This window comes from Budorcas taxicolor, chromosome X (assembly GCF_023091745.1).
Source record: "Budorcas taxicolor isolate Tak-1 chromosome X, Takin1.1, whole genome shotgun sequence".
NCBI lineage: Eukaryota > Metazoa > Chordata > Mammalia > Artiodactyla > Bovidae > Budorcas > Budorcas taxicolor.
In genome coordinates this window covers 129,469,492-129,497,291 of record NC_068935.1, presented here as the reverse complement: position 1 = coordinate 129,497,291, position 27,800 = coordinate 129,469,492, and the positions used below count along the sequence as shown (strand labels likewise).

The following is a 27,800-nucleotide window of genomic DNA, read 5'->3' as shown; positions in this document are numbered from 1 at the left end:
ACATTTTGGTTGAGAAAAAGAATTGCCCACTATCCTGTACTAAGGCAGTAGTGGTCTTGTAATAAGAACAAGGAAGGTTTAAAAAAAAAAAAGTAAGTAAAGTCAGACATAGTCACAGAAATGTCACACTTCTTTAATCTTTTTTCCCCACGAAGTGGAGACAGAGCCAGGATAGCGATACTGGAAAATTCTGCCTCCCTCACAAGTCCCCAAGTTAGCATCAGGAAACCTACACTTAACTAAACAAATTGACCTCCCTAAGTCTTAGGGTATCACCTAGGGAAGAGGGGACGAACCGTGCCTACCTGGTGGGGTTGCTCTGGGGACTAAATTAGACAAAGCATAAAGGGTTTACAGCTCAGTGCTTGGCAAGGTAAGATATTCAACACCATGGATATCTTAGCCACCCTCTTCCAGGCAGGGGACAAAATTTTTCATACCCTCCAACTAACAGCACAAAAGAACCTAGTACAAAGCTACAGATAAAAATCTCACTGAAAAAAGCAAAAACTTAGCTGAACTCTATAAACCTGACTTTACTTGAAAATCCCAGTGCTCTCAACACTCAATAATGTTTGCCTGTTGTCTCTGTCACCATTCCCTTGACACATTTAATTGTGGAGGAGAAACCGTTTCAGCTCCTCAGGGAGGTTGAGTTCAGAGATCTTATGATGCTGCTGGATCCCAAAGCACTTCCGAATTCTAAGGCGGCATAACTGCATCAAAGAAGAGGGCCCTGGAGAAAGATGATAAGACAAGTCACACATGGGTTTCACTGATCCAAGACTTTTCCTTTCCCTCACTAAAAGCATAAAAGATTTAACACTATTATCAAGAAATAATATGGTACTGCTTAAGACCATGCTCTGGGTTTAATAAGAGGTATTTTAAGGCCATGGTCTCTCTTTTCTGGCATCTAACTGAAATCAGGCAATTAGGTTTTGACTTAAAGAAATTTAAAGCTCGGTCTCACCAATGGAGGCTTATGGAAGCTAATTTCGAAATTACAAAGCTATGAAATCCCCAGCAATGACAAGAAAACCCATGTTTAATGGTTTTCTTGTCTTTACTTTAAAAAAAAAGTCCATATTTCTGGATGCAAATACTCTAATTTTATAATTTAGCAATTTTAAGACATTCAAATATAAGGAGCTATCTGTGAAACCTAAGTGTGATCTGAACTCGTTTGTTTTTATATTCTGCATTTAGAGCCATCCCAGTGCTTCAGCTCATAGTGGAAAATGAACTAATACAAACTTGGCACAGATCCAGCCAAGAGTTTACATCTTAAGATAGCAATTCTCAACAGGGCAGGGGGTGGGAGGGGTGTATTTTGCTCCCTAGGGACCCTTGGTACTGTCTGGAGACACTTTTGCTTGTCACAACTTGAGGGGTGGGCTATTAGCATCTAGAGGGTCGACGACAGGGATGCTGCTAAACATGTCCACTGTGCAGGACAGGACTGCCCCAAACTGGCCCAAAATGTAAATAGTGCTGAGCTTGAGAAGCCCTATCATAGGGTAAAAGGGTGGGAAATTGTTTCAGCCCCAACTCCTGCACTAAATTATAACAGAAGTTCTCTTTTGATTATTAAAAAGATTTTTTTAAAGCAAAGCTGTATACCCTAAAGAGGGGCTTCCTTGGTGGCACGATGGTAAAGAATCTGCCTGCAATGCAGGAGATGTGAGTTCGATCCCTGGGTAGGGAAGATCCCCTGGAGAAGGGAATGGTAACCCACTCCAGTATTCTTGCTTTGGAGAATTCCATGGACAGAGGAGCCTGGCGGGCTACAGTCTATGGGGTCGCTCGGACATGACTAAGCAACTAACACTTTCCCTTTCAGGGCTTTCCTGGTGGCTCAGTGGTAAAGAATCCACCTGCAATGCAGGAGACCTGGGTTTGATCCCTGGGTTGGGAAGATCCCCTGGAGGAGGACATGGCAACCCACTCCAGTATTCTTGCCTGGAGAATCCCATGGACAGAAGAGCCTGACTGGCTACTGTCCATGGGGTCGCACAGAGTGGGACACGACTTCGCCACTAAGCATGTATGCATACCCTCAAGAATCCCATAAAGCAGTAGCCCTCACGCCAGACTTGGCGGAGCTGGGGGGATGTTGGGCCCCACCCCCGAGATGTTGCTTCAACAACCATCATCAGGTGAGCTGAGCATCTGGGTTTTGTACAGGCATGCACCCCAGGTCATTGTATTGTGTGGTCAGGATTGATAATTTAATTCAAAGGGTACAGTGGCCTGTGAATTTGATACCAAGCAGGACCCTGTGGGGCTCCTGAGCTTTTACAAAAGCCTTTCTGTGTCCCCATTTCTTGATTACAGGAAATAGGCTTCATTAGGCTTCTAAGACCTTCCCTGAGTTCCAAGGAGCAGGTTCAAACAGATGCTAGTTAGGGAAGGAGGGGATCCTGAGACAAGGGAGGCACAATAGTGCAGCCTTGGGCAGGGTCCTGGTCCCCCCTCCAGGGATACACAGAACATACATTCGAGCAGTTTTACAGATACGGAAACCCCCACCAGGTGGGAGAAGTTAAGTGAATGCTGCCCATAAGCAATAGACCCCAAACCTGTTGGAACCGGAAGGCTAATGATGCTGACTTCCACTTACCTCACCACCAACCAATCAGAAGAATGTCCACGAGCTGACCACGCCCTCTTTGAACCATTCCTGTAAAACTCCTCACTGCTCCCTCTAGGTGGGAACACAGTTTTGAGGGCAGTAGCCCACTGTGGCCCCCTTTGCCTGGCAAAGCAATAAAACTGTTCTTTCCTACTTGAGCCAAAACTCTGTCTCCAAGATTCAATTCAGTGTGTCGGGCAGGGTACAAAGGCTGGATTAGACTTCAATTTCCTAGAGCATCACTGCAAGCTACAGGATAAACGGGCTTGATGGAAAACTGGGAGAGGCAAAACTAGGCACATAGACAAGGAAAGAAAGAAAGGAAATATTTTCAATGAGGCCCTCACCACACATGCAGAAGGTCCCTGTTGGAATTTAGGGCACCTTCCAGACTATGTTCAGTGTACTCGAGGCATATATTAATGAAGGATTTCCTGGTGTACTCAAAGCACTTATTAACAAACGGCAAAAAGCATAGTGTGGGGAAACTGAACTTAACCTCATCCCACTAAAGCACATTGAAGGACATGACTAATCACATGTGCTAGATACAATGTCAGGGACAAGTACAGGAGGTACTGATAAACGAGTACAGAGAGCAAGACACCAGAGTAAGCCTGATAGAGACTTGGGCAAAGCAGGCCATTGGAGGAAACTCGGTGTAACTACCGATGGAAATTGAATATCTGCTATTTACAAGTGGGATACTGTATAACTAGAGCCTTCATTCCATATAAATAGAGCTGAAAGCTCACTAGTGCTTTGCAGCCACTTGTTGGCACCTGCAAATATTCAGGGGGCGTGGCTTTACTCCATAATGGAATCAGCTAATTCTATATTTATTGATGGGCATATTACTTTAGGGCTCCAGTTCTTTTTTTTCCTGCATCAACACTCATGATGCTTTAAGACCAAAGTGCATTCAAAGTGGCTACTGTGGCGCTGGGGTGAGAGAGTCTCTATTAGTTGTTGCTGTGTGTCAGGAATAAACACTGCTTTAGCTGCTTTGGCGAGGGAGGGGGTGGTCATATTCTTGAACTTCTTTCCAATGTGTGTGTGTCTACATAAATGATTTAATGACTTTAGGGGGGCCGGAGGCACTTATGCCTTTGTGGATCTCTTTCTCAATTGAAAAAAAAGATATTTTACAGCTGGTAATTTTACAACTGTGTCCGTATAAAGATGAATATAATCCAGGTTGAGTTATAGTCATTTTTTTCCTTCTGATTTTAAAAGAAATTAAAACATTTCTGTGGACCCCTAAAAAAACATTGGGCCCCACGCATTGTGCCATCTGTGCCTGCTGTAGAAATCTGCCCTGTCTAGATATAATTTTTTAAAACCAAGAAATCGTTAAAACGTGGGCACAACTGCCCAGGGGTTACCCCACGGCTTCACATAAAGGGTTTTCTATTGGTTTGTTCCTTGTTTGCATTGGGGGGCCCAAGGCAGGCTATGACCCCCAAGTACCCTGGGGTGATGGGTATAGGAGGAAGAAGGATTCAGGGGCCACTTTACAATTCTGCCCAGAACCCTAATTCTCAGCAATGTGGGGAGAAAATAACCAGATGACATAGCATCAGAATCCTCCTGGTTGGGAAGCCTGCTTCAAACTTCCACAACCTCTAAGACTCAATGAAGTCTATACTCTAGTCAGATAAATAGGTCCTTAGCTGGCTGCTCTCCACCTCCCGGGACAATTAAGACTCTAACACAACATTTTTAGCAACTATACCCCAATAAAAATTAATTTTTAAAATAAAGTAAAAACTAAATAATAAAATTTGTATCCACACACAAAGAAAGATTGCAATCTGAAGGGTCTCTGCTCCTCACTCCCAGCCTACCCCCAACCCAGGGAAGTGCCTCCACCTCCTTGCACACTGTTCAACCCCAGTGTTTACTTGCTTGGGTCAGAAGTGTCAGTTTTTATTTATGAAGGTGTATGGGCTCAGTGTTGATTTCGTTATAACAGTAAATGTCTTCAGATTGCCATGGGTCATGAAAGCGATACTGTGTAATGCTCCATGAGTTGCATTCCTACCCACTATCCCAGAAACCTAATGCCCAGTAATTCGCATTAGAACATACTGGGGCTTGTATAACCTCAAAGAGGCTTCTGCCACATCACTCTAAAGCATGGCTTACAAATACCATATGACATCACTTATACGTGGAATCTAAAATAAGACACAAATGAACTTAACTACAAAACAGAAACAGACTCACAGACATAGAGAACAGACTTGTGTTTGTCAAGGGGAAGGAGGCTGGGAGAGGGCTGGATTGGGAGTTTAGGGTTAGCAGGTGCTATTATATATAGGATGGATAAACAACAAGGTCCTACTGTAGAGCACAGGGAACTATACTCAGTATCCTGTGATAAATCATAAGGGAAAACAATATGAAAAGGAGCAAATATATATGTATAACTAAGTCACTTTGCTGTGCAGCAGAAATAACACTGTAAACCAAATATATTTCAATAAAATTAATTTTTAAAAATTAAGCATGTCTTAATTTTTAACATTTAAAAACAATATCTTAATTCTTTGAGAGCTGGCATACCCCTGAATGTTAGATCATCCAAACCAGCCTCTCTCCAACATGTCAAACAGCAGGATGGTTGTTTATTATGCAGCCAGTGCTGTACCTTGCATGCTAAATTATCTCAGCTCCCCACATTTGGGGAAGTGAGGGCATGATCTGTTTAACAGGATGAAAAGCCAGGATGCTCTGCCTCCTGCTAGAGCCCATGGGAGTCTCTACAAATTAAGGCTTAGATTCAGGTAAAGGAGAAGCACCTTCTATCTCCAAGAGCTGCCTCAGGGGGCTCTCTGGAGGCACCAGTTCCAAGGGTCGTTTGCCTTCAGCATTCCTGGCCTGGGTGTCTGCTCCAAAGTCCAGGAGCAGGCTGGCCAGCTCCCCACTGGATGCCCTGGCCACTGCATGAAGAGGGGAGTCCAGCCCCCGGCCCTGGTTCACATTCACTCCTAAACAGTCAGGAGAACAACAGAGTCAGTCAAGGAGCAGAGTGCAAGCACCCCCTTCTAAAAGTGCTGTGCCTCCACAGTGGGCATGGGAGCTCTCCAAGTCATCAGGACATGACTTGATTCCATTTAATAATATGGGGAAAAGGCCACTTAACAATATAACTAAAGGTATGACACGAGCCATATGGCAGATGAGGTTGAAAAACCTCACCCTTGCACATCATACATAGCTGTGATAGATTTAGGAAAAACACTGGCAGTGTGAAAGCTGCACATTACTTATTACTAGAGCCCAAATATTAGCCGGCACAGACCGGAAGTGACGCTAGATGGCAAAATCTCATCTATGGCAATTTGCCATACTCACACGCCCAGAAACTCCAATGAAGTTTAAACTGGAGACTTGAGACCATGTGAACTGGTCTGTGAAGGGCAACCAATCATGATGACATTGCCTAGACTAGGGTGGCCAATCCTAAGATCACAGGGCAGGTGGCAAAGTCACCCTCTTCGGGGGTCAAGTGGATTCCTAGGACCATCCCCACCCAATTCTATCCCTACAGTCTCAACAGAACCTTAGCCCAGCCTAGACACTGGCTCCCACTGGGACGTGTGGGGACATACAGCTTTGCATGAGCTGCTGTCTCTCTAGAAAAATGGGAATCTACGTCCAGTCAACAAATGTTAACTGAATTGTTCTTGTATTGTTCTTAGCTTTCGGAGGGATGCCAATCTGACCCTTTCCTGACTAGGAGCTTAAAATCCATCTAAGATGAGAGAAGAGAGAGAGAAAACCAACCTCCTCCTGGTTCATAGTAATGGCTGCCAATTGAGTAGAAGGCAATGAGAACAATAAACCTTCAGCAGAGGGAAAGATTATCTGATTTTTAAAGATAACCAAGACTCAAATAACTGAAAATGTGAAAAAGGGGTATTCCAAGTGTTGAAGGGGTTGGACAACAGCAGGAAGGTGAAAAAGAATGGTGGGACTTGGGCCTTTTCAAAAGTATATCTACAATGGACTAAAACTGAGGCAAGTTTATTTCCAAATCAAAGACAACTGCTGAAGGTGGCCTAAAATTCAAAGGCCAGCCCTATCCCAGCAGCTGTGGGAGTTATGCTGGGACTAGTAATATCAATGGCCAGAGGAAGGGAGGCACAGGAAAGGGAGGAGAAACTAATAATCACTGAGGACCTTCCTGGGAGGAGGGACATCATCCTCAGCATGATTCTTATTACAAGTAAGAGAACTCAAATTGAAACAGTTTCAAATAATTCCCCAGGGGAACACAGTCAAGATGAACTCTGATCTTGTCCAACTCCATTGCCTACACTATTTCCTGTGCTACAAGAGAAAGAGCTTTCAAATAACCTTGAATGTACTTTTCATTTATTCTCCTTGTTCTGTTGTGCTTTTAGTTTTACCTGACTCCAGAAGTTTCTTGGCACAGGCCACCTGCAGGTTTTCACAAGCCATATATAATGGTGTGCCCAGGTGGCGGATGTTTTGGTCAATGTTGCCCCCGTGAGCCGCAAGAGACTCGATGCACTGCACGTGGCCTGCAGCCCAAAGTAGGAGAAAACAGTTAGAGCACTAATTCTCACAGCTAGGGAAACACCACCTTGCCCATATTCTGTGTGCTGAAAATTTCCAATGACTTAACTAGGGGCCAGAAGCTATGTTCTTTACTTAGACTAGCAAATGATCTTCAACACCGTCACTAGTTAACAGCGTGTTTCATAAGATGCCATCTGGAGCTCTGGGTGGAACTCCACGTGAGTTTATTAGCCACGGTAGGCAACCAGCAACCATCCACCTTTTTGAGTTGTTTGTGGCTTTGTAATCTGAGTTCAGAAATCGAAGTGAGAGTTGGGAAGAGGTATGGAAGAGGGACAAGGTGGACCTGAAGGAGACAGCACAGTGGGCCATGGGACAGGGAAGGAGACTTACAACCTCACCAAAAGCAGGCCCTGGGAGGAACTGCCCACCGTCCACTAAGAGTGGTGGGCACTGGAGAGGCTTAGGAGATGGTGCCAAATCCAACATGAGTGGGGCCCTTTGTGGCCAACTATGTTGGGTGAAAGCAGAATCACTCTTCCTTGGTCTGGAATGCCATACTGAAACACTGCTCCTTTGCATCATCTAGTTATGCCATTGTAGTTCTGTGTGGATCCTAGGATCCCACATGGAGAACAAGTGCTTTGTATACCTCCTTTTCCCTCTTCAATCGTAAGATGTCCCTTGAAGGAGTGGGTGGAAAACTTCAATTCTCAACAGATTTACCTCTCTTAGCAGCTTCGTGGATGGGGGACGCCAGGTCACTCGCCGGGTGGGGACTGGCTCCATATTGCAGAAGCAAATTCACACACTCATGGCTGCCGCTGACACAAGCGTTAAACAAGGGAGTGTGCCAGTCTACAGTGACACCATTCACCTGTAAGGAAAAACTCCAGGATGAAGGCAGGCAATGAAGTACCCTGGATTCTAACATAAGCTCCACCATTTTCAAGCTGTTTTTTCACTTATCAGAGCCTTAAATTCCACAGCTACAAGATGGAGACAAAAAAGAACAATTGCCACAAAGTTGCTGTGAAAAATTGAATGAAGTATGGGATGTCAGGCCCCAAGAATGTTTCTGAATATTTTGTTTCCTCCATGCCCTCCCCCAGGAACATGAACTTGGACACTAATTAGGATAAGTTGAACAGGTCACAAACTAATCACCTTATTTTAAACACTCTATCCTAGACCCACCCCACCCCAATCCAATTTCTGCACAGCAGTTAGAGTAACCTCTTAAAATTGTGAACATATTATTCTGTTTTAATTTCAGATGCCCCAGGTGCAAACCTGAAGGAGACACTCACTTCCAGGATCTCTCACATTTGTACCCTCAGGCTCCTCTTTTGCCTCTGCTTAGTCCTGGCTCTGTTCCCAAGTTCGGGGTAAGTTTTCTTAACCAAAATATAAACCTGAGAATATACTTATCATGGCTCTCGGCTGCCCTCAGGACAAAGTCCAATTTCCTGGCATGGACAGCAAGCTTGTTTTGTTCTGACCCCTGTCCCCTGCTCTACCCTGCTGCTATAAGGGATGATGTGAAATCACACAAAATGCCCCCACTTTCACTTCGAGGCTTTTGTGTTTCTTTTTTCCAGTGGGTAGGAAGTTCATCATTTTCCCCAACCCGCCAATGAGCTGAGTGACTCCAACAGGTCCTATAGATTTCAACTGTGATGTCACTTCCTGCAGGAAGCATCTTTTCACTCCCTCTCTCCATCAGAAATAAACAGGTTAGGAACATTTTTACATGTATAATAATACTTATTATATCTTATAGCATGTGGTAGCAAAAAATGGCCACAGACTCTGTGCCCAGGATGCACATTCCTTTGTAATGTGGCTCTGCGACTCCTCTCATCACAAGACAGAGACTATTTTTTCAATCCTGGAATCTGGCCTTGCCCACATGAATCACTTTTTGGTCAATGGGACAGTTAACAAGTGTGACGCAAGCAGAGAGCTCACCCTTTTCACTGCTCTCAGAATCCCTGCGACCATGTGAACAGGCCCAGGCCGCCTGCTAAAGGATGAGAGACCACAGGGAGATTTTATTTCTCCCCAGACCTCCCAGCGGCCCCAGCCAGGGTCACCATGAAGCAGTCTGCTGCAGCCCACCTATTGGCTAACCCCAAATGCCTCCGTGAGCCCAGCTGAGGCTAGCCAAAGCAGACCAGACAGAAGAGCTGTCCAGACAACACAAGGAACTGTGAGATAAAGAAATGGCTACTGTCTGCATCATTAAGTCAGGTAGTTTGTTACACAGCAGAAACTGATGGATAAAAACAGTTTATTGTAATTGCCTGCTGTGGCTGAGATATTATGCATTCACCAAACTCATTCCCTCTCTCCTGGGCACACAGCCATACACTTTCCCACCTTCCTGGCAGTTAGACATGGCCTGAACTCTGGCCAATGGGATGTGAGTAAAAGTGACTTATGTCACTGCCAAGACTGGCCTTTTAAGTCTCCACTCACAATCCTCCATGTCTTTTCCTCTTCCAGCCATCTGGAACAGAGCACACGTGGGAGCCACTTGTTGAAGGCAGAGGAGCAACAGGATGAAAGGAGCCTGTGTCCTTGAATCACCCTTGGAAAACAGCCACCCAACCGGCAACACCCACATAGGACTCTGAGTTGAACAAGAAATAAACTTTCATTCTATGAGGCTACTGAGAGTTCAGGGTTTATCTGTTGAAGCATTTAGTGTCACATTCCGCCATTTACCTGCTTATCTGGTTGTCTCCTCATTTAGTTTAGAAGTTCCTGAATCTTTATTTAGAGTTAGACACATAATAAATGCTCAGTACAGACTGGTTGAGAAAAGATGAGCAATCTATATAGAATCTTCTGATCAGATTTTCCCATCACTTTTGAGCAAGAGGGGACTTAGTTAATGGAGGAAGTACTGGTCCCTACTTTCAAATTCAATGACTGTGTAACTTCCTTCTCTGCAATCTCATTATGTCACCCTGATTCCCATTCTCCAAATAACCACATGCCTTACCCCTCTGAATCCTCCCAATTCCACAAAATATGCTATATAACTTTTTTGCTATTTCCCCCATTATTTTTCATATATATATATACTCTAAAGCTCACAGGCTAAGTAGCTTGTCCAAATTTCCAATGTTAGTAAATGGTAGAGATGGTCTGGGACCATTACTCAGGTCTTATGAAGCCAAATGTTATATGTCTTCTACAATATGTCACTACCTTCCAGCCATAGGAGTGAAGGCAGAAATGTAACAGCTATTTATTAGTAGTGACAGCTAAAGAAAATTATATAGGCTCAGACCATGACTTTCTAGCTACAAATGCAGTATTTCATCTACTGCTAAAGTAAATAAGCTTGATGGACATAATACTTTCGGGGGGAAAAACCCTCTTCATATTTCAAATCAGGCTAATAAAAAATGCTCAAAAGTATTTAGAAGGGAGAGAAATAGTCATTTTTCAGTAGTGGCGTCAAAGATGGGGTTTGAGTTGTACTTACCTGAGCTCCATGCCTCAATAATATGCTTGCACAGGAGGGATGCCCTCCAAGGCAGGCTTCATGCAGTGGAGACACACGATCTGCCGTGATGAGGTTCACCGGCCACCCCTGGAGGAGGCAAATGGGCAGAGTGAGGAGTGCGCTGGAACAGTTCTGGAGGGCTCAGCCATGAATCCACATTCTTTCAAAAGTTCACCTGGCTCACCTATGTGCTCAGTCGCTCAGTCGTGTCTGACTCTTCGTGAGCCTCTGGACTGTGGCCCACCAGGCTTCTCTGTCCACGGAATTCTCCAGGCAAGAATACTGGAGTGGGTTGCCATTTCCTTCTCCAGAGGATCTTCCTGACCCAGGGATCAAACCTGCATCTCCTGCACTGACAGGAGAGTTCTTTATGCTGAGCCATCAGGGAAGCCAATATATATTCTTCTGACTGCAGATTCATAAGAGTCCCTGACCCAGGTAAATTGTGTCTAGATTCCTGCCCCATAGACACTGTGAATACATGTCTGTTACATGAAGCCACTAACGTAGAGGGTACTTTGTTACACAGCAAAACATGACCAAGACAGTCCAAAGCGTTAGGTGAACCTCCATGGACAGAGAGGCAAAGGGACAATTTACACTCTCACTCCAGTAGTCTAGAGCTAAAGAAGCAAGAAAGTGTCTGAAAGGTCGTGGGGTTCTTCAACCTCTTGGAAAGTGTGCTCTCTAGGAGATGGATCCTGAACCTAATCCAAGCAGAACATCAAAAGAACTCAAGGAGAGGCTCCACAGACCCCCTGATCTTGGAATATATAATCTATTCCTAACAGGAAGAAACCAGGTACAATAAAAGTTCTTTCCCTTAGCATATGTCAATTAAGAGCATGGATAGTTTAATCAACATCTTGGTAATACTGGGTTAGTCAAAAAGTTCATTTGGGTTTTTCTGTAAGATGTCACAGAAAAACCCAAACGAACTTTTTGGTCAACTCAATATTATACCTTTTCTTCCCAGAATGCATGCAGGCTAAGTCGTTGCAGTCAAGTCTGACTCTGTGTGACCCTATGGACTGTAATCCAACAGGCTCCTCTGTCCAAGGGATCCTCTGGGCAAGAATACTGGAGTCAATTTCCATGCTCTTCTCCAAGGGAATCTTCCCAACCCAGGGATCGAAGCCAGGTCCCCTGCATTACAGGCAGATTCTTTACCATCTGAGCCACTAGGGAAGCCCAGAATAAATAAATTTTTCTGGAATAAATTTGCCTAAAATCATTCCATTAGATTATCTCACTCACCATCATCCCTAACACACATTCTTCTACTTTTGTGGGGCTTTTTTCAGCCCCCCAGTCATGCTGTCCTTTGGGCTGTTACCCTCTGACAGGCAAGTCATGCATTTTGATATATCCCATCATTCTGGACACACACTTGAGTTCACAGGATCTCAGATCCAGAGATTTTTTTTTAAGGTGGGTCTAGGAAGGGGTTCTGAGAGACTCAAAATAATCTGCTTGTAAACAAGAAACTTGAAAATCCATTTCAGCACTTTGCCATACTAGCTCTGCTGTTTGCAGGGAGGGACAGGGCTGTATCTTCCCTTCCTTCACAACCTCAAATCCCATCTGTATTAAACAAATGCTCCCTGACCCCTTGACTCGAGAAAAATTTGAATTGTAGCATTTATTCCCTTCACAAGCACTTCCCATGGACTTCACAGTGTAGCATCTTCTGTTTCATTACTGTCATTATTTTATTAAAGGCATTCCTCTCAGAGATCTGTTCTCAAATCCATTCTTTTCCCACTCTCAGCGTTCTCTGTTTATCCAGCCTCTTCCCCACACACTGGTAGAATATACCAGAAATTCACAGCAAAATGTTAACTGCATTTTTCTCTGTGCTACAGATCATGAGATGAAAGAAGACTATTCTTTAAAGGAATTCTTTATTAAGATTCCTCTATCACAAATATACTCCTATAGCCACTACTGCCATTTCAAAATCATTTACGTGCTTATATATAAATCCAGGTAAATGAAAAAGCAAAAAAGAAATGATTTACATTCCAAAAATGTTCACCACTCATTACATATTCACATTACAAAGAAGTTCCTTTAAATTAAGCTTCCCTGTGCCAACTGAGGACTGTATTTACAGTTCATCACAGATATGCAATTTTGACTTGAAATGAACTGAGGCAGTTTGTCTGAAATATTGTCAAGTCTGAATCATATACCATTTAAGGTAATGTTTAACCCATTACTTCAGAGAGGGTCCAGTCTGCAGTGGGTTCTCAGAAAAAAACGGATCGAATAGCTGACCTTTAATTCTTCTATCATCAATTGTCTGTCCCCTAATCTCAGCGTAGAGTCAGAAGTTCTGATGATTCCATGGGGCTGTGCAATATCAGGGCACCCATGGGTGACATAGTGCTTAGTACCTGGCAACTTTCTGTCTCAGCTCCAAATCATATGCCTACTCAGACAACCAACCGACCACAAGAAGGTTAGGCTTTATCATTTATCCTGTCCACAGTTATCACTTCCTTCTCTACACTCAGCAGAAAGGAAGATCACAAACCTCCATCTCACTCACATTCATCCAAACACATCACTTCCTCCCTACTTTACCAAGGAGGTCAAAGCCATTTGATGTGAGAGCTTTCTACATTACCCTCCTCTCCACCCCTAACATCTCTTTATATTTCTCCAGTCTTCTTTTCTCCCATTGCTCCTTTCTTTGTGGGAGAAACTTACGAGCTCAGTCCAACAGCCCATGACCTCACCCGGTCCTCCCACCACCCCCAGGACTTCCCTTCATCTACCTTCTCATCTCATGCGTTCCCCCGCTCTCTCCTCTTCAGGTACACTTTCTTTCTGCTTTCAAAGTCCTCCCAGCCCTCAGTCCTGACCCTGGGAGAAGCATCCATTCAAGGCTCTTCATCCCTTCACTGGCCCCCCTTTTCTTCCAAAAATAGTCTATCCTCATTATCTCTACTTTTATACCTTCTTTCATTTTCTACCAACAGAATCCTGCTGATACCGCTTTTAAAGACCACCAGTGACTTTCAGAATCCAGTATGCCTTGCTCTGTTCCCCACCTCCTTCCACCTCTGAATTTGCAACATATTCATCCTGACCCCATGGAACTTGTGCCCTGGCTTCTAACACAGACTTCTACCTGAAATTATCTCCAGTCTCTGACTGCCTTTTTTTCTGTCTCTTTCACTAACTCTGTTCTTCTCCTCGTTACATCTCCTAATGCAGGCATTTCCTCAAGGATTTGCCCCCAAATCCTTTTCTTGTCTCTCAATACCCTCTATATATTACATATTGCTTTCAAATCTAAATCCCCAGCTCCAGTACATGTTCCTAATTCCCTGCTAAGACATAATCACCCAGAGACCCAGCTCATGACATAAATTTAGCCTTTGTCAACAAAACTCTCCTGAAAAGAGCTCCTTTTCTGCCAGACCTGATTCTCTGAATGGTACCACTATCTTCATTTCAAACCCAGGACTGAAATCTGAGAGAGGACAGCAGAATGATTACCGAGTGCAAATGCGGGCACCATCACCTAATTAGCAGTGTGACCTTGGGCCAGCTACTTTTCTCTCAAAGCCTCAATTTCCATCTGTAAAATGGGGACAATTTCACCTACCCTAACAGGTTGGTTATGAATACTTTAAAAATGATGTATGCAAAGTGTTTAGCACTCAGTAATTTCTAGGCAGTTGATATTTGAGGTTTCTTTTTATTCTTTATCCCTGAGCCTTGAATGAGCTGCTACATCTTTACCAGCTGAGCCACAAGGGAAGCCCAAGAATACTGGAGTGGGTAGTCTATCCCTTCTCCAGCAGATCTTTCCGACCCAGGAATCAAACTGGGGTCTCCTGCATCGCAAGTGGATTTTTTACCAACTGAGCTATCAGGGAAGCCCAAAATCGCTCAGTCATGTCCGACTCTTTGAGACCCCATGGACTAAACAGTCCATGGAATTCTCCAGGCCAAAATACTGGAGTGGGTAGCCTTTCTCTTCTCCAGGGGATCATCCCAACCCAGGGATCAAACTCAGGTCTCCCACACTGCAGGCAGATTCTTTACCAGCTGAGCCACAAGGGAAGCTCAAGAATACTGGAGTGGGTAGCCTATCCCTTCTTCAGCAGATTTTCCTGACCCAGGAATGGAATTGGGGTCTCCTGCATTGCAGGCAGATTTTTTACCAAATGAGCTATCAGGGAAGCCTGCTACATCCCAAAGGTCTGATATTTCAGAATGTCCAGGATCTTTCCTAGTATCCACCCTGATAGTGATTTAACCCTTTAAAGACTGCATGGAGCAGCATAAAGAGTTTTTATTCAAGAAACAAAAAAGTCAGTCCTCAATCTGTGTATGCAGTGGAACTTTATTGGGAAGGTTTATAGGGCTGTGCATTCAATCTTCAGGGGAACTTCAAAAAATAAAAAGTCCTGATACTCAAGCTGCATCCCAGAGCAACTGCAATACAACCAAAGGTAGCTGAATTCAGGCACTGGTATTTTTAAGATTTCCCATGCAACCCCAGCCCAAAGGGATGCTAATATGAACCATTAAATTAAGATCACAGAGTATCCAAGGTTGCCTTAATTGCTTTATGCTGGCCTAACAAATTGCTTTGCTTTTTAAAAAATAAATTACTATTGAAGTGCAACAGATACAAAGAAAGGTTCATAAATCCTCAGCGTAAACCTCAGTGAATTATCACAAAGACAATCTAACTATATAACCACTATACAGGTAAAGGAAAAAAAAACATTACCAGAAACCCACATATATCCTACCCAAATTACATCCACAAAGGCATTCAGAATAGTGGCTTCTAGCATGATAGTTTTCCTTGGTTTTGAATGTTTTATTAATTGAACCATGAAGTATGTATTTTTGTATGTGTGCTCAGCTACTCTGACTTAACATCTGGTTTTCAAACTCATTCATTCATATATTTTCATTGGTGCATAGAGTTTCACTGAGTAATATACCAAAATATATTTATCCACTTACTTTTGATGGACACTTAGGTTGTTTTCAAGGGCTTTTGTTTTTTTTTCTGTTATGAATAAGGCTGCTTCTTTAGTGGCTCAGACAGTAAAGAATTTGCCTGCAATGCAGGAGACCTGGATTCAATCCCTGGGTCAGGAAGATCCCCTGGAGAAGGGAATGGCAACCCACTCCAGCATTCTTGCCAGGAAAATTCCATAGACAGAGGAGCCTGGCAGGCTACAGACCATAGTGTCGCAAAGAGTCAGTCACAACTGAGCAACTAACACTTTCATTTTCACTTAGGTTGTTTTCAAAGGTTTTTTTTTTTTTTTTTTTTGCTGTTAGGAATAAGGCTTCTATGAATATACCCGTACATGTTTTTTGATGAACTCATGTATACATATCTGTTGCATATAAACCTAGAAATGAAAGTGTTTGGTTGTAGGGTATAGATATTTGTAGCTTTAGTAGATATTCCTTAATATTTCCCAAATTGGTTTGCACAAATTTACACTCCCACCAGCAATGTATGAGAGTTTCAGTTGCTCCACATTCTTGCCAATACGTTGTATTATCTGTCTTTCCAAATTTAACCCTTCTAGTGGGAGGAGTGAGTAACATAATTTTTTGTAATTTGAATTACACATTTACTAATTTTACTAATAAGCACAATTTGATATATTTATTGAACACTTGGGTATCTTTTTAAAAATTGCCAGTCCAAGTTTCTTGCTCATTTTTCTGTTGTCACTCTTTTGTGTATTGATTTTAGGCTAGGAATAAGAGTTCTTAGTCATAAATAGATAGATATCTCAAATATTTTCTCATGTATGGCTTGCCTTATTGCTTTTAAAATGCTGCCTTTGATGAACAAGTCCTTAACTTTAATGAAACCCAACCTATCAATGTTTTTGTTCCTTCCCACGTACTCTTTCATGTCAAATGCCTTCCTCCCTCTTTCTCCACTGGCAAAATGGCCTTTAGAAAAAAATTCCTCAACATAGTGATTTTACAGGAGCTTAAAAAATACCAATGCATGAAGCTTGGCCTAGGCTAAATCAGAATATCTAGAGTGAAGCCCAGTTGCTGTTTTCTTTTTAAATCTCACATTATTTTAATGTGAAGTCATGGTAAAGAATACTTAGTTACAGATTCAGTTTCTCCCTTCTTGGACCAAGTGAGAATTACTTTTTATAATTTCCTTTTCTCTTTGTTATAGACATTTGCATGTTTGGTCTTATATCGCTTACTAAAGTATGTTTGTTTAGTTTAGCAGCAGTTTTTTTCAGTAGTCTTTGATTATCTGAAGCACTATGTAGACTGTAATAAGAAAATAGGTACTCTTCATTTGTGAAGAGTAACTAGAGCCAGGTACATAATGTCACCTCAGTTAATTCTCTCAAACTCATATATAAGGTAAGATAAAAGACTGAATTGTGGGTCTCAATTCTTCACTCTCCTGTAACAGTGTAATATAGTCACACCCTTGTCATGACCTCATAGTTGACAAAATGTACTTCCTTGATCCTTGACTTTGGACTTGGCCATCTGACTTGCTCTGACCAGTGGGATGTTAGCAGATGTAACATAAGCAGATTAGAAGTTTTCTCTCATGGTTGGGCTTGCCCTGCTATGCTACAGCCTTCTGCCACAGGGAGAAAATTCCTCAGGTAGCCACTGGTCAAACAAGGATGGGAGATGAGTGCAGGAGAGCTGTACCCAACCCACAGCTTGAAGCCAAGATCAGTGCAGATCAGCTGATCCAAAATCTTATTGGCAAGAAGTGTTTATTGTATTTTGCTACTGAGTTTGGGCTTTTTTCTTACACAGCAAGACCTGACTAATACTGGAGGTATTAGTCTGGAGGTAGGTATTGGAATGCTCAGGAGCTTCTCAGGTGGTGTAGTGGTAAAGAAGCCACAGGCCAATGCAGGAGATGCAAGAGACATGGCTTTGATCTCTGGGTCAGGAAGATCCCCTGGAGAAGGAAACAGCAATGCACTCCAGTATTCTTGCCTGCAAACTTCCATGGACAGGGGAGCCTGGCAGGCTACAGTCCATGGGGTCACAAGTTGGACACAACTGAGAGGCTCAGCACACACAGACACACAGACACACACACTGGAACTTATTTTTTGAAGGTAGAAACTGGGGTTCCAAGAAAATAACTTGCTTAAATAATGCAAAAGTGCTTAGATAAAGACATGATTCCAGACATGATTCAATAAACATATAAATACTGAATATAAATGAGTATCAGTCCAATTTAGTAAGTTATTATATAAAAGCTACAATGATCATTTTTCACCCTATCAAATTAAGGCAAATGTTTCAGTTTATCTGAGAAGTAGCTTAACTTCATTTAGCTAGAGTTATGTGCTACTATCTATATTTCTATTTATAAGAGGCTGCTGCTACTAAAAACAGCTTAAGATAGTGACTTAGAGTAGTCTGAAATTTATCTTTAAAAATTGTCTTCTTATAGGATTTCTTAGTCTAGATAGGTCTGTGAAATTGGAATTTTTCAAAGCACATTTATTAATATTTCCAGAATTAACACCTGAAATTTATCATGTCCTTCAATTGTGAATCTAGACCACAAACCACAATAGTAACAGGACATCACTGAGAAGAATCACAGATATTTTTAATTGCATTGATTATTGCAGATATCTAAAGTAGCTCAAAATACATTCATCCTACTTAGAAAGTATGGTAATAATTAGAATCGCCACTAAATCCTCTTACTGAATGTGTTAATAAAGAAGTTCATATAGTACTATGTTACACATTTGTTTAATAGAGTTCCTCTATATTGTATTTTATGTATTTAAGACATTAGTCTGAGAAGGGGTCCTTAGATTTTGCCAGACTATCAAAGGGGTCCATGAAAGGGCCAAGAGCTCCTAACTTAAAAGATCTATATCGTCTCTTCAGAGGACAAACATTATGAACAAAAATTTTATTGGAATTTTGAGTGGTGATTGAAACTACTTTTTAAAAGCACCTTTGCTTAAGTTCCCAATAATTTCGAACCACCAAAATTCCAATTAATGTGTACTTAAGTATCCCATCGAAGGAGCAGAGAAACTAATATCAAACTGGCAGAGCCATTTCCACTGGAGATTCAATAGAATTGAACATTTCTTCGATATTTTAAGATGACATATTTTAAGACATTTTCAAGCATTTATTTTATGTGAAGGGTCTTCAACCTCAGCACTACTGATACTGGGGGCTGGATAACTGTTGAATGTGGAGAGTCATCCTGTGCAGTGTCAGATGTTTAACTTCCTTGGTCTCCAGCTACTAGATGCCAACATCACCACTACCCCAACCCCATTCCCACTCCTGCTCCCAGCTATGACAACCAAAAATGTCTCCAGCCAATGTCAAATGTCTCCATCTGGCCCCAATTGAAAACCACTGCTTTACGTGATAATTTTCCAGGATACAGTCTATGGTATAAAGTGACAGCAACTTGAATGCACTAATTTGCCCACTATTCATTCAATAGAGTCTACAGAATCTACTTTGTGCATAAAATTGTACTAAACTCTAGTTTTATGCCAGCCTCCAAACAAAGGAGGACAGCATTCATCTCATTCTGCTAAACAGGAAATTTACATCCTAAAATCAGACTATGACTTCTTTTCCTCAGTGCGGTGAGCAGTAGAACTTGCCTAATATTCATCATTTTTTTCCCCAAAAAATTATCTACCTGGTTGATGAGGCTCCTCAAAGACAGCAGACGTCCATGAATGGCTGCTTCATGCACAGGAGACCAATCAGATACAGAATCTGTATGGAAAGGGAGGAAGAGGTTAGTTACATCCTGCTATTGCACTTTAGACTCAGAGGCTCATCCTTGCCCATCAATAAGAGCCTAACTGGTCTTACTGGAGGGAAACATTGGAGTCAAGCAACCAACCCCTTTCATCAGGACTTTAGCATTTCTCCCCTCTATGGATTTTTCTTGAACACAGCTTATTTGAAATGTCTAGCTAGCTGAAGAAATAACTATAGTCTGCTTTCAAACTGAAGACAAAGAGGTGGACTGGGATGACAGATTACTCTACTTCGATTTACACACTGGTTTCAAAGGCAAATGATCCATTTAGTTAAATGAGAGCTTCACTAATTAGCAGCATTAGTGCATTAAACTGTGTTTGCCAGCCTAGTTTCCTGCATGATATACAAACTCTGGCACCTCAGCAAACAGTGCCATATACTAATAGCAGTAATCATGTCATTACATACGCCATTAGGCTTGGAATCAAATCTAAACAAAACCCTATCTATTTGTAGATTACCTCCTGTCCCAATATCAAGCACAAATCAGACTTCAGTCTGACCTTGCAAGAGGGATGTGATTTCCCCACAAAGGCAGTGTGCCAGTGTGATTAGGAGAAATCTGTGAATTCAGACCCATTTGACTTCTTCTGAGCTGAACCTAGGTCTGTGGAGCAGAACCTAGCTTCAGTTCCCCTCTCTGTAAAGTCAGGTCAGGCTCAACTTCTACTAGCTACTATTATTATCCCGCCCTAACACTAATTAGAGGGTATTGATTATACCCCACAGTCACTGCTATTTAAAATAGCAGGGACCTCCCTGGTGGTCCAGTGGTTACGACTTCGCTTTTCCATGCATGGGGTACAGGTTCGGTCCCTGGTCGAGGAGCTGACATCCTCCATGTCTCGTGGCCAAAAAACCAAAACATGAAAAACAGAAGCAATACTGTAAACAAATTCAATAAAGACTTTAAAAATGGTCCACATTAGGAAAAAAAAAAATCTTTAAAAAAATTAGCAAATGTATTCTCTAACTATACGCAAAGAATACACTTTCTTAGGAAAGAAGCCTGTAAAATGCACCTCAACACACTAAATGCCTCCCCCTCTTTCTCGTTGACTGGATGTGCCCTGAATTTGGCATAGACCTGAATTTTTCTCATCTCCAGCTGCATCTGGCTTCTAGAACAAAGGCAGGAAGTCAGAACATGAGGCGGCTAGTCTGCGCTTGCCACAACTCAGGCTCTGCCTGATTGAGTAAACACACGACACACCAACAAGGCAGGATGGTCTGATATCAGTCACACTTTGTGAATGAACTGTATCTCCTAAAAGTCCGAAGACCTGGAGAAGCAAGGCAGTTACTAAAGCCTGGCCAACGCCAGCCCATCGAGGAGGAGGCTAGAACACTTTGGACTTAACGTGTTGGCTGACGTGGGCCTGCCACCTGGAGCTATCAGTGTCCTGGAAAATCTGTCCCAGTGAGCACATTACCATTCTTCCAGATGGATTGACAAGGCTCTTAATAGAGAAGAGCAAGCTGAATGAACCTGCCTCCACACCATGCATCCAAGGCTTCCCTTCTGGGCTCATCATTGTGCCCAAGGTACCTTCAGGGAAATGACTTTCCCTAACTTCCAAAAACTCATGCTCAGTAGAAAATTAGAGTCCGTGCACCATTCTCTGAGGGTCCTAATGCTCTCAGGAGAAACACTACTGCTTCCAGGGCTTGGCGTCTACAGTGCAGACAGCAGATACCGAAAGACTGATCACCAAATTAGAATTAAAAGGATAACTCATTCTACCCTGTTGGTTCAAAGGCAAAATACCATCCATACAAACTGTTGAGTGAGAAGAGCCACAAGCTGAGAAAGATCTCAAAAATCAGTTGGATCACCATGTTTCTGAGGATTACGCCAATTTTTTTCCTTCCAAGTTCTCAGCTGCTAAGAAATATCACTGCCACACTCATCAACCTTTCTTAAAATTAACTCAGATAATCAGAGTTGACAGCCAGACAGGTAATTTGGGTCCTAAACTTTAACTCTGTTTCGATTTCATGAAAGTGATGCAATTATCTTATCAAGAGTAGACCAAAATGGGCTTTACTTGTTTGCATTCATCACGGAAGCATGACTCCCTTTACTTAGGGTAAATAAAGAATTATGTACTTGAAGAAGTACATAAAAAAAGAAAAAGAAAAAAGTGCATAAAAAAAAGACTACTTGAGGTTTTGTACCCATGCATTAGCACATAGTATTATTGGGTTGGCCATAAAATTTGTTCTGGTTTTTCCATACGTCACAAAAAAACCAAACGAACTTTCTGGCCAACCCAATATTTACAAAGTGGAGACTATCTGTGTCTTCAAGAAGCACAGGGTATTGTCCAGCTTTGATGACTTATCACTCACATATACCCCTTTCAAATACACAATTCAGTGGTTTTCAGTAGATTTCAGAGTTGTACATCTATCATCACAATTTTAGAACATTTCCAATATCCCAAAAAGAAACCCCTTGCCCAGCAGCAGTCACTTCCCCCAACCCCTCGCAACCATTGATCTACTTTCTTTCTCTATGGATTTGGGGGATTTTTTGGACTTTTCACACAAATGGAATCATGCAACCTGTGGTCCTTTGTGACTGGCTTCTTTCACCAAGTATAATGTTTCAAGGTCCATCCACATTGGAGTATGTATCAGCACTTCACCCTTTTTTATGGCCAAATAATATTTGTATAGATAGATAGACCAAAAAGCTCATAGACATTTGTGTTGCTTCCACTTCTTGGCTGTTACTAATAATTCTGCTCTAAACCTTCATGTACCAATTTTTGAGTGGATATATGTTTTCAATTCTCTTGGATAGACACCCAGGAATGGAATTGCTATATAATGTGGTAACCCAGTGTTTAGCCTTTTGAGAAACTGCCAGACTACTTTCCAAAGCAGCTGCACCACGCTATACTACCAGCAGCAGTACATGAGATTCCCTTCCTAAGTTAAAGTCCTTTCAGACTAGGATTAGGTGAATCTACCAGAGCATGCCAGTACTCCAGGCCAGAAGAAAACCTTAGGTTCTTGTATAGGTCATCTCAAACATATACAAAAACTTGAGCCTCAGCTGGTCTCTCAACACTTGATTATCTACAGAGTTAAAATTGTGAAAGGTTGACATTTTTCTAGCATTGAGAGCATGGACTTTATGCATAGTTCATTTAGCAAATGCTCTAATTTGAAACATGGATTGGTCTAACACTCTCTTTAGCTCTTAAAAACACTGATGAGATATCCAGGAGATGTTTCCAGAGCCCACATCACAAGCAGGCAATGAGCTACAAGCTCAACACATGAGCAATTAAACCCCAAAGCAGCTTTGCCCGCCTTGCTGCTGACAACCGGGAGAGAGCAGAATAAGCAGGAAAGGGGACTATTCCTGCCAGAACACGGATGCTACTCACAGGAGGTGGCTATGGACGGAGGGAAAACTCAAAGTCACATTCCCTTTTCCACTGACCCCTGGAAATTCAAGGGCTATTATATCTATACAACACATCATTCGAGTGCTCGGTATATATTAAGAATTTTTCCCCAGTCCTTTATCAGCTAAGAACTGCTGGTTTTACTGCCAAGAAATAGATGCCAAATGGGGTCACTGGCAATGCCACAGATTCACTAGTGTAGCTCGTGGTTGACATGAGGCAAGGAGCTCTCCTCATGAAACAATGCCACAAGTCCTCCAATTAGTGCTATTCAACTTACCTTTCTTTTAAATTGAGTCTCCATCAAACCCTGCAGCACATTAGCAAAGCTGCCATTTCATCTTTATTGCCATTTCTGGAATGATTTTTAAAATTTCCATTATTCAGAAGAAATTGAAAATGTACTAATTAGTACATTCTGAAAAGAGCTATTATTCATGAAGCTCTGAAAGCCTGCAGTGAATGCTGGGAGCAGTATCCACTGTTCCTCCTGGGAAACATTTTGCAAGGGCAAGGAGGGGAAGAAGGGCTGCGTTGCTCAGAGACAGTGGGAGCACATGCCTCCAGTAGGTTCAGTGGTGAGTACCAACACTGGGGAGGATCTGGGTGTTGTGTAGACAGTGACTGGACCTCGGTTAGATGGCAGGACAAATCAAAACAGGACAAAGAAACAGAGGCTCACAGTCACAACGAGACAAAGGCCCAACAAGGCGACTCTTGGGCACATCAGTCCTGTCTACTGCAAATCTTTCTCCCAGTTCCATCACCCTGCCTCTCCTGTCTGCATCTCTCTCTCCAGGGGCCTCTTCCATAGAGACCTCACCCCCTCAACCCATCCTGTCTGATCAGGCAAGTTTCCCCCAGAAAAACGGCCCCTGTTGAGGTGGCCCAACAGCTAAAAATCTACCCTAAGAGAAGAAGTCCTTCCTCGCCTCTTCTAGCCTCTGGTGTGGGGTGTCCGTCTTTGCTTTCTTGGCTCATCAGATGCATCTTTACAACCTCTGGCTCTGCTGCCACAAGGCTTCATCCCTCTCTGCCTCCTCTGCTCTTCTTCCAGGGACCAGTCATGGGGTGGGCCCTCCTCCTCCACTGGGACCGCGCCTTAACTGATTACACCTGCGATGACTCTGTTTCTAACCAGGTCACAACCTGAGGTCCAGGGGGTTAGGACTTCAGCTTATGTTTTGGGGAGGGACACAATGTGATCAAAAACAAGGTATTTTCATGGGAAAAGAAGGACATTCTATTCCCACTCCTGGGGCAGAAGGGTCAAGAATTCCATCTCTATAAATATTTTGTTGCCATCTGTGCATCCTTTCCTCCCTTCCTCCAGAGGCAGTAGCCAAGAAAAGCCTGCCAGTGCAGGTGGGAGCAGCAAAGCTCCCCAAGGGCAACCACACCCCACTGACCTCTTGCCCTGGTCCAGTGCCAGGGGATTTGCCTCACCTGAGTTGAGTTTCTCATCAAGGCCTGGAAACAACATTCTGAGTGTTTCACATTCCACACTTCACCAAGGTCAAGGCTTCCAAAGCATAAATAAATGCAATCCAGCTATCAGTGAAATTCTGCCCAAGGGGCAGGGCTGATGCACAGTAGGGAGAGAGAGCCTCCACTTGGGTAAGGGCTGGGAGAAAGTCTGGGAGGGCTTTGTGAGGGCAGTGGCTTCGAAGGGGCAGTAGTCTGTGGGTCAGATGTAGAGAAGGAGGAGTTGGGCAAGCAGAGGGGTCCTGGCGCCCACCCTTGTGACTACTGCCTCTTGGGAAACTTCTGTTCCTTTAGTCCCTGTGAAATGACAACATCTGAGTCTCTTCCGGAAAAGGCAATGGCACCCCACTCCAGTACTCTTGCCTGGAAAATCCCATGGACAGAGGAGCCTGGTAGGCTGCAGTCCATGGGGTCGCTACTAGTGGGACACGACTGAGCGACTTCCCTTTCACTTTTCACTTTCATGCATTGGAGAAGGAAATGGCAACCCACTCCAGTGTTCTTGCCTGGATAATCCCAGGGACGGGGGAGCCTGGTGGGCCGCCGTCTATGGGATCGCACAGAGTCGGACACGACTGAAGCGACTTAGCAGTAGCAGCAGCAGAGTCTTTTCCTGCCTCTCTCTCCAATTTACTGGTTCTCCGTCCTCAAATGGAAGTCTGTCCCAAGGCTCCATCCTTGCACTGAGCCATCAGACAATGTCTCCTTCTCCAGGATTTCAGCCGAGCCCCTCTGCAGAACAGCCTGAGGCCTGATTCCCAACCTGAATTCATTGCCCAGCCTCTGTCCCGCACCTTCATGCTGAGCCCTGGGCACAGCCATTGGCACATTCACGTTCAAACACAAGTCCTTCTCCTCCCTATCTCACTCTGATCCCCAGGCCAGCTCCCCTTCACGACTTCTCTCTCATCCAGCCCTCTGAGCTGACATTACCCTAGGCTTTGAAAGCGTTGCACTTCTGGCTGCCTTCTCTCCTTGGTGCTCTGCTTAGTCGCTCTGTCGTGTCCTATCCTTTGCAAGCTCATGAACTGTAGCCCTCCAGGCTCCTCTGACCATGGGATTCTCCAGGAAAGAATACTGGAGCAGGTTGCCATGCCCTCCTCCACAGGATCTTCCCAATCTGGGAATCGAACCCAGGTCTCCCGCTTTGCAGGCGGATTCTTTACCATGTGAGCCACTAGGAAAGCCCAAGAATATTACAGTGGGTAGCCTAGCCCTTCTCCAGGGGATTCTTCCCAGGAATCGAACTGGGGTCTCCTGCATGGCAGGTGGATTCTTTACCAGCTGAGCTAATCAAGCAACAGAGCTTGATTTCTCTTTCCTCTGAAAATACAAGCCATATTTTCCCTTTCTCTGTCATTTCTGAAGCTTGATCCAGATATCAGCTTCACGCAGTGGTTCTTAAGGTATTGTCCCCAAACAGCACCATCAGCATTACCCGGGAGCTTGTTATACAGATTTCCAGGCCCCACCCCAGACCTAGTATCTGAGGTGGTGGAGCCCAGCCATAAGCATTTTAACAATCCATCCAGGTGATACTGATGTATACGAGTTTGAGAAGCAGTGGATTAGTACAATAATTTCTCATAAATTCTCCACAATCTATCCTGACTATGGCTACCACATTAACTTACTTACAGTCTTTATTATGGCCAAGCTTCCACTCCAGAACCATCGATGGCTCCCAATTCCCTGCCTCATGAAGGCTTAACTCATCCACCTAGCTTCTGAAGCTACATTTTCAGATTTCATCTCTCCAGTGTTCTCATTAGACTCCTTAAGACACTGCAGTCCAGCTGTGACAGTGCCTGCCCACCCACACCCACCCAGCCAGCCCCAACCAGGGTTGGATTAGGACCTTTATTTATTTATATTTTTGGCCACAGTGGCACAGCATGCAGGATCTTAGTTCCCCGACCAGGGATCGAACCTATGCCCCCTGCAGTGGAAGCATGGAGTCCTAACCACTGAACTGCCAGGGAATTCCTGGATTAGGACCTTTAGAAACCCTGAACAGTGAAAAGTGGCTAGTGCCCCTCTCTCAGGTAGAAATGAAAATAAACTCAGCTGTAAAATCATCATGCAGAAGTCAACCACATTACTGATTCTTCCCCATGTTGATTGGTTTGCTGCTTTAAAAGTATATTTATCAAACCCATTTTAAAAGTTATTTGTGGTGCTACTCTGCTTTCTACTGCTCCAAGTTCACGCTCAGTATCTCTGATTAATCCAGGTCGGCCTTGGGAGATCCAAATCCTACTTGCTGTTGAGGACTCTGCTCCTTCTATGAGGCCAAAGTGGATACACGAACAACTACCCTGAACAATCCTGTCTGCTCCATGAGCCAGAGGGAAGACATTTTGTATTTCTTCGTGTGTGTGTTTTCCCCTTCAGCACCTAAGCAGTAGGAGAGTAGCCAGTCCTAGCTGATGTTAGGGTCCCTGCTTTTTGTCCCTTTGACCAGCAAGTGTTCTGGGCAGCCTCCCAGGGTGCTGAATATAATCATATAATCAGCCTCCTCTAATGTCTAGACCCATTTTCCAGAATCCTTTCAGTCAGCAGGTACCTGCTGAGTGCTCACAGGAAATGACAGTTTCCCAGAGGTACAGGACTCTATGCATTAACAAAGACACCATGAGACAGGGGAGAATCAACCTCTAAAACACTGCTCCAAAGGTTAAAAAAAAAAAAGGCTCCTTTTAAAGTGAATCAATCACAGCTCAATTTCTGAACATCATTTATAAACCCAGCCCCACCCAAATGCCACATACCTAAGACCTTTTAATAAATGTTTTAGCAGTGAAGATATTCCTTCCTATTTAGAAGTGACTTTCAAACCTCCAATGGAATATCAATGATATATTTGACCCACAAAAAATAACTTTACAGCTGACATTTCTCCTGGGGAATAAACTGTGATCAGTGGCTTGACATGGTCCATAGGACTCTGCAGAGAGAGGTGTACACATTCTGGAACAACCATGTGAAGGGCAGATACCAGCAACTCATGGACATCTGTCCAGTAACTACCCCGTGGCCACATTTCAGATGAAGCCACTGAAATCACCCCACCCTCGTCTCTCTTCTCTCCTAAGCACATTAACAGACCTCCCCAGCAGGCTGACAACACAGCCCCTAAACTCACCCCCCATCAATGGGTTGAAAAAGAGCCTCATGTCCGGGGGCTTGCTCCCGTTTCTGCCTGGTGGTTCACCATCCATGGTGCTCTCCTGGGCTGGTCAAGCTCCACACTCCACTTGAGCTGTTCAGGAAAGTCCAAATTCCATGCACCCCCGGCTCCTGGGAAATTCCAGGGCTGTGAGTGGCTGAGCGGCACCCTCCTGGTCAGATGGCAGAG

The 27,800-nt window shown here is 43.5% G+C and overlaps 1 protein-coding gene across 1 annotated transcript; it reads right to left on the bottom strand.

Annotated features, from left to right (window-relative positions):
* Window positions 1-227: 227 nt before the first annotated feature.
* Window positions 228-27,735, bottom strand: ASB9 (ankyrin repeat and SOCS box containing 9). The gene is made up of 7 exons (XM_052663418.1): window positions 27,588-27,735; window positions 19,405-19,484; window positions 10,686-10,793; window positions 7,913-8,063; window positions 7,054-7,188; window positions 5,440-5,628; window positions 228-736 (listed from the first exon to the last, which is right to left on the bottom strand). Exons 1-7 carry the CDS (start codon window positions 27,661-27,663, stop codon window positions 612-614), a joined length of 864 nt encoding a protein of 287 aa, XP_052519378.1. The 5' UTR covers window positions 27,664-27,735; the 3' UTR covers window positions 228-611.
* Between the last annotated feature and the right edge of the window lie 65 nt (window positions 27,736-27,800).